Genomic DNA, 7,895 nt, shown 5'->3' on the forward strand with positions numbered 1-7,895 from the left:
GCCGCACACCCACGGGCACAGCCGCGAGGCGCCACTGACCCGGTTCCAGGTGCTGACCCTGAACCCAAGGGATCCCCGAGAACAACGCCTCTCAGCTCCACCGAGGGGCGGTGCACGGACTGGAAGACGCCCTGGTCACCCCACGGAGCCAGCACGTGGCCGGCCCAGACGTTGGAGCAGAAGAGAAAGGCGCGCGTCTGTTTAAGGCGCTTGGCTTCTCCACCCGAGCTTCGCGAAAACGCTGCTGGACGGCGAGGAGCCCCTCGCTTTTTGCTGCTTGGTGGCCTCAGCCATAGGCACGGCACTGTCTAGACTGATCCCAGGCCCGGCCCCTTCCTTCCTGGCTGCGCTGCATCCTCTCCTGCTTGGTCCGGCGAGGGGCACCCCGCACCCTCCGGGGCGCTGCGAGGGCGAAGCGGACTCGCTCTCTCCTGGGGGATCTCACTGCATCTGATGCCCAGTTGCTCTGGAGGGACCCGAGGCGGACCCCCGCCCACTGCTGTGCTCTGTTTTGCCCCCAGGAACTCCTGCATTATTTAATCGGTACCCTGCTCCTCCTCGTCGCCTCCATCGTGGCCGCTTCCAAGAGCTACAGCCAGAGCGGACTGGTGGCCGGCGCGGTGAGACCTTCGGGAGGGCTTAGGCGGAAGTCCTGTTTCAGATGCTCGTTCTCTTGCTGGTGGGGGAGCGGAGGGGCTGTTTCTGGGGCCTTCCTTTCATAGAATGGAGACCCGCCTTAACCGAGCCGGCAACAGCGCAGGGAGGGTCAGAGGTGGCTTGTAAGGGCTCCTGGCGACTCCAGTGGCCAGGCCCAGGGCCCAGGCTTCTCCCACAGCCACTGCTTCAGCCAGGGGAGAGCAGGTTTAATTCACATGTCCACTCGGGTCTCTTGTTCTGGGCTGTCTTCACAATACAGAAAAAGATTTGGGGGCCCCTTTCACCCCAGGGATGGGCACTGTGACCAACTGGTGATAGCTGTCAGGAGTCCTAGCTTTGCCATCTGCAGTTTTTTACTTATTATTATTATTGTATTTCATTTGTTATCATCATTATTTGTTTAATTTGACCAGACAGAGAGAGAGAAAGGGAAAGGAGGAAAGCAAGCCTCCAGGTCTGGGACTCAAACCATGGTCAGCCGTGTGGGAGTCCAATGCTTCAACCACCATGCCACCTGCCAGCCACAATTTTTTTCAAGAGATGATTTTTGCAACGCTCACCGGAGAGACAAAGAGACAAAAAGCTAGAAATCACCCCCCAAGGGTATAGCCACGCCGCAATCCCTTCTTCTCCATTCTCTTCTCAGGATCTTGGGCACACACGCACACACGCCCGATGTGAGTTTAAGTCACCAGCCTGGGACTCGAACTGCGGTTGACTGTGTGGGAGTCCAGCAACGTAACTACTGTACCATCTGCTGGTCCCGTCATTCATGGTTTTTAAGAGTCTTCAGGTCAGGAAATAACAGTTCTGTACCTTTCAGAGGTGAAAACTGATCCGTCTGGTAGCCATGAGTGCCAGTGGTGGAAGTATACAGGCAGTGCCACGGGGGACGTGTATGTCTCTGTGCACGTGTAGATGGGCGTGTGTGATTTTTTGAAGATTCAGAGATTTCTGTCATCTTGTTTCTGATTTAGCTGTTGACAGTTCAGTGGCCCATGAGCCAGGACTGGTTTGCTTCAGTGATCAGCAGGCAAGACTTCAAATCTGAAATTTTATTTCATCATTTTTTTTTTAACTTGACCAGAGAGACAGAGCGAGAGGGAAAAGCGAGAAAGCAAGCCGCCAGGTCTGAGACTCAAACGGTGATCAGCCGTGTGGGAGTCGAGCACCTTAACCACGCCACCTGCTTGCCCCTTGAAACTGAATTTTTTTTTAATTAATTATTTTTAATTTTTATTTATTCATTTACTTTATTTTTATTTTGACCAGAGAGAGAGAGAGTGAGAAAGCAAGCCACCAGGTCCAGGACTTGAACCATGGTCAGCCATGTGGCAATGTCCAGCACCTTAACCACCATGCCACCTGAGGAGAGCTCTGTGTGTGATAGTTACTATCTGTCACTTACACACCTTAACAGAACTCTCCAGATTTGGACAGTACAGGCTGGTGGAAGAGGCAAAGGCAGGCCATGCCGGCTGTGCTGGGCCCACAGGGTGACTCCCGCCGGGCTTCACAGTTTCGAGTGCGCACAGCCGCGCCAGCCCAACCCCGGGAGCTCACATTGATCCCGCACCGTCATCGTGCCCAGGACCAAACCTGAGCTGTGGGGACGCTGGAGACATTAATAATACAGCCGTGCCCGTGAGATAGTGGCCATGCAGGAGACCAGGACGAGGCCGGCGCAGCGAGCACACGGGCATTGTCTCCGGCAGGGTTGTGCTGCGACGGCGTCGGTTGTTCCATTATGCAGCACAGACAGCTGGCCAGCGGTGTAGAAAGTGCTAATTGTGAGAACAGGCCATGCGGGGCTAGGGCAGCCTCTAATGGGCTAATTATGTGGTGCAGACAATCCTACAAAGAGCCCAGGAAAGGGACGGGGAGGAGTGGGTGTGGGCTGGAGAGGGGCCCCCATCTGTGTCAACAGCAGTCCTCCTTGGAAAGAAAGCCAAGCCTTCCCGAGAACCCTGCCCTTGAGCCGGCTGCTCTGGGCCACCCTGCCAACGCCAGCTGGCGTCGCAGACCGAGACCTTTTGTGGGAGTTTGAGAACACCTCAGCAATAAGAATGGCAGAGGTAGGGACCAGCAGTTGGCGTAATGGCTATGTCGCTGGACTCCCATGTAGTCTACCGCAGTTTGAATCCCAGACCGGGTGGCTTAAACTCACGCTGGGCACGTGTGCGTGCGTGCCCAAGATCCTGAGAGGAGAATGGAGGAGAAGGGATTGCAGTGTGGCCGTCCCCCCTGGGGGGTGATTTCTTGCTTTCTGTCTCTCGGGGGAGTGTAAGATTGGCAGAGGTGGACGCCACCGTCAGGCTCCTTGGGATGGACTCTGTGTCTGGCGCTGCGCACTCCGTGGCCTTAGACAAGTGGTTGGCCTGCAGCTCACTTTCTTTAGCTGTCAAGGAGGGTGAGGCGATACAGCACCCCCTCTCCGAGTTGTGCAGGTTAAAGGAGTCCGCACGCCCCGAGGGCTTGGCACCCTGGCAGCTACTCACACGTGCCTGGGAAATCGTAGCTGCTGCAGCTGCCGGTGTCGTTCAGGAAACGGCTCGGCTTCAGCGCGCCAAAGACCCAGGGTCTGTGCCTATCTCTCCCTGACTTTAGTACCCCCAAAGCCCTCTTCCTCTCCGGGAACCCCGTTCCTCCACAAAGGAGAGGTCGGGGGAAGCTAGGTCGGCCTCCCTCGCTGGGGACACCGAGTAGACACCGAGGAAAGGACAGGACAACGCCTCGTGGAGTCTCTGCCATTGCTTAGACCCGTGGGGTGCACAGCTAGGTTTCGGGCCTGCCCTCGGCTCGCCCCGGCTGGGGAGCTGGAGCGGAGTAGAGAGCCGGAGCCCGGGACCCGCACACAGCCCCCTCCCGGTAAAGTCACACGGACGTTAGAAACACGTGAACCCAAACTGAAATGTACAACTCCACCTTTTTCTCCTTTCTTAGTCCAGGGTAATCCCGTAACAGTGGCTTGGCCCAAACTCGGTACTATTATAAATAAAAACCCAGGCACCAAGTTTGCTTTGAGTGAGAGGGCCGAGGGTGGCTCTGCGGCCTACCCAGGGGCCCTGGGCCTCCCTGGCTCCATCTGGCACCCGAGCCGGGTTGGGGGTGGGGGGGTGTTTCCAGCTCCCGTCCAGCCCCAGGCAGCACCGGGGAGCAGCGATGGGGAACAGACCAGGCCGTGGTCAGCCGTGCCGTGAGCTCCCTCCCCTCCCTCCACTGCAGATCTTCGGGTTTGTGGCCACCTTCCTGTGCATGGTGAGCGTGTGGCTGTCCTACAAGATCTCATGCGTGCCGCAGGCAGCAGGTGAGTGCTGGGGTCTGGGCACGGGTCTCTGCAAGTCCCTTCAGCTCGGGAACAGGAGGTTTCTTCTGGACTTCCACTGGGGAAGGTGAGTGGCATGCCCAAGATCCGGCAAGAGGAAGAACTGGAGAAGGGATTGCGGCGCGACCACTCCCGGGAGGGGTACTTTCTTCTTCTCCCTCTCTCTTGCTCTGGTGAGCACCCCACAGCCTCTGGTAAATAATAACAATAATAATAATAATAGGAACGACTCCGCAGCTGAGGAGATGGTGGTAGAGCACGGGCCTGGCCGAAAGAAAGACCCCAGAGTCTCTGCCCTTCTCCCGTCTCCACATGCTCAGAGATGCCCCAGGAGTGCCCTCACATTTCAGCTTCTGATGAAACATCATCTCCCTTCTTCTTCTTCTTTTTTTTTTTCTTCTTTTTAAATTACCAGTGGGCACATGCGCTCACCAGAGAGCAAGGCAGGGCATCCTCAGCGGGGCAGGCCACAGCCCTTTTCCCCTCACGTCCCCATCAGGATTCGGGGCAGGCTAACGCATCCCGAGGGTTTTTCATGTGGCTGGGACTAGGAGTTGAACCACAGTCAGCCATGTGGACTCCAGCTCCCAATGCATGCTGTTTAACCACTGTGCTATGGGCCAGCCCCGTTTTATTTTTCATTTTCAAATTATTGCCAGAGGGTTTATGCACTCACCAGAGAGAGATTGGAGAGACAGAGAGAGGGAGAGAGCACCCCCAATGGGAAGTGGTCGTGCCACAGCCCCCTCCCCATTTCTCCATCCTGCAGGATTTTGGACGGGCCACACATATGCATGTGTTTCAGACTTCCAGGGCCAGGATTTGAACCGTAGTTGGCCATGTGGGATGCAAGTCCCTTAAACACTAGGCTATGAGGCCAGCACCCTGTTTTCTTTTAGTAAATTTCCTAATGACAAAAATAAGGCGCTCTTAGAAACAAAAAAAACAAAACAGGTAAGAAAGGAATCTTAAATTTGCCCTCAGATTACAGAAATTAGCACCGAGAGTGTGTGTCACTCCAGAGTTTCCTCTTTGGAAATGTATTTAAAGAAATAAATTTATTTGTATTTTGTTAGTTTTTTTTTTAAAGAATTATTTTATTTAACTTTATTTATTTACTTATTTATTTTTAATTTGACCAGAGTGGGACAGAGAGAGAGAGAGAGAAAGTGAGAAAGCAAGCCACCAAGTCCGGGACTCAAACCGTGGTCAGCCATGTGGGAGTCCAGCGCCCTTAACCACCACGCCACCTGCTGGCCCCTGTTTTTTTGTTTTTTTTTTAATATACTTTATGTGCACTTTCTTTATTTAGATTTTTGCCATAGAGAAACAGAGAGAGACAGAGAGAGAGGGAAAACATGAGAAATCGCCCCCCCAGGGCGGATGGCCACACCAGACTCCTCTCCTCCATTCTCCCCCCAGGACCTTGGGCACTCACACATCGGATGTGTCTCCCAGGCTGCTGGGTCCAGGGCTTGAACTGTGGAGTCAGCCATGAGGGATCCAGCGCCCCATACACCACACCAGCTGCTGGCCCCCATACTTCATGTGCACTTTTTAACCTGCTCTTTTCCTAATTATCTTTCAAAATGTGTTCCTAATTAAGCCATCGTTCTTAATGCATTGACTCCGTTGCATGACAGAAAGGCTGTTTATTTAACTTGTCTCCTATTCGAGAGCATTCATATTGTTGGGTTTAAAAAAGAAATGTCGTAGGGGCCGGCAGGTAGGGTGGTTGTTAGGGTGCCGGGCTCCCACATGGTTGACAGAGTGTGTGTGTGTACCCCATAATCATGACAGGGGAATGGAGGAGAAGGGATTGCAGCGTGGCCATCCCCCCGGGGGTGATTTCTTGCTTTCTGTCTCTCTGTTTCTCTCTGGCAAGTACTCATACCCTATAACAAACAAACAAAAAAATCTGAAAAAAAGAAAAGAAAAAAAAATTGGGCTAGCCAGTGGCATGGAGTAGCGGCTGGGGGGCACACTGGATCCCACAGGGCTGACTTTACTGTTCAGGTCTGGGATCTGGTGGCTTCAGAAACACACTTGGTGCGTGCGCATGTGCGTGCATGTCCAAAATCCCAAGAGGAGCCTGGAGACGGGATTGTGGTGTGGCCATCCCCTCTGGGGGTGATTTCTCACTTTCCCTCTCTCCCTCTCTCATTCTTTGTCTTGGTGAGCACGTGTGCCCTAAAGCAAAAACTAGTAAGAAAAGAAATTTTAAGAAAGAAATGCCCAGATTCTGTTGGTTAAGGGAGCCTGATCCCACATGGCTGACTGCAGTTCAAATCCCGTGAAAGACAGGAAAAACACGCCGGCCACGTATGCAGCCCGAGGTCCCGACAGGATGAAGAAATGGGGCTACTGTCTCTCTGTCTCTGTGTCTCTGTCTTTGGCATGTGCACCTGCTCACTAACAAATTAAAAAAAAAAAAAAAAAAGCCCAAATAGTCAAATCCACAGAGACAGGAAGCAGCTCAGTGGTTGCCTTGGCGGGAGAAGGAGGGGTTTGACGGTGACCCCCAATGGGTGAGGAGTTTCTCTTTGAGTGATGTAAATGTTCTACAACTGTGTTGATGGACTATACTGAAAACCAGTGGCCTGTACACTTTTAAATGGGTGAATTGCCTGGTATGTGAATTTTATCTCAGTAAAGCTATTTAAGGAAAAAAAGGAAACTACATAACAAAAACAGTGGAGAATGTGAAAACAAAACAGTTAATAGGCCATGACTAGAGGTGAGAAATCTATAAATACTGATATAAATAGACTCAAAATTATGGAGGACTCATCAAAAGAAATAGGCCAAGGTGTTAACGTCTGAGAAATTAAACTGAGGTAGGAGGAGTATGGACAGCAATCCCCTCTGCACTGGTTAATTTTTTTGTTTGTTTTTTAGAAATGTTATTTAAAGGGACCAGCAGTTAGCCTAATGGCTATGTCACTGGACTCCCATGTAGTCGACCACGGTTCGAGTCCTGGACCCTGTGGCTTAAACTCACACTGAGCTCATGTGCGTGCATGCCCAAGAGAATGGAGGAGGAGAGATCGTTGCGTGGCCATCCCCCCTGGGGGGTGATTCTCACTTTCCGTCTCTCTGTCTTTCTGGCGAGTACACATGCCCTGTAGCAAAAACCTCTCTCTCAAAAAAACTGTTATTTAGGAAGAATAAAACAATTGCAGTGAGAGTTGTGGATGGGCAGGGGGACGTGCACCATGAAGGACGTGGGGTCCAGCCCCTGGCATGTAGCTTCAGGGTGGGCGCCGTCCCCACCAACCTGTCCTGACATTGTCGTTTCCTCCCCAAGATGCAGCCGTCTGACTCCAGGCCTTGGCAGGCTCTGCAGGACATGGACCCGGACAGGAGGCTGTGGCCAGCAAGGCTCTGGACGCGTGTTCCATGCCAAAGCCCAGCTCGGGCTGGGCCCCAGACAGAGGACTGCACCTCCTCCTGTGTTTCCAGGATGCTGTTCCCTGAGCTCCTGAGCTGGCTGGAGCCACATGCCCAGGCTTTCTCTGGAGAATATTCCTCCTCCTCTGGGAAAGGACAGCAGCCTCGAAGGGACTCTGGCTTCTCTGTCCCTGCTTTTAGAGCCACCTCAGGTACCAACCCTCCTTCACCCAGTGGAGGGTTCCTGAACATTCCTGCATAAAACTGCTTCGCGTGCACAGTCTCAGGGGAGTGAAGCCGCTGTGAGTCCTCCACGGGAACAAAGCCACGCCCTATTTATTGAGCTTGTCCACGCGGTCTTGAAGATGCCCTCTTCCGTCATGGGGCGGGCCTGTAGGAACACTATGTGGTCACCCTGTCCCCGAGGAGGGGGTCACGCACCTCCTCTTCCTGTCTCTGCCTCTGCCACCAGCCTATGTGTGTGGGTGGGTTTTTTAATAAAATATTGACTTAGCCAGCTGCA

General features: G+C 53.1%; 1 protein-coding gene across 1 annotated transcript in view; it reads left to right on the top strand.

The window, feature by feature from the left end:
- CMTM7 (CKLF like MARVEL transmembrane domain containing 7) overlaps positions 1–7,895 on the top strand; it is a gene marked incomplete at its 5' end in the record, with an annotated part of 12,016 nt that extends 4,121 nt beyond the window's left edge. The window contains 3 exon segments of the mRNA XM_014591781.1: positions 522–620; positions 3,883–3,964; positions 7,290–7,895. Of these exon segments, the coding sequence (XP_014447267.1) occupies positions 522–620; positions 3,883–3,964; positions 7,290–7,303 (195 nt within the window).

This window comes from Tupaia chinensis, unplaced genomic scaffold (assembly GCF_000334495.1).
Source record: "Tupaia chinensis unplaced genomic scaffold, TupChi_1.0 Scaffold000617_2, whole genome shotgun sequence".
In the NCBI taxonomy this organism is placed as follows: Eukaryota; Metazoa; Chordata; class Mammalia; order Scandentia; family Tupaiidae; genus Tupaia; species Tupaia belangeri.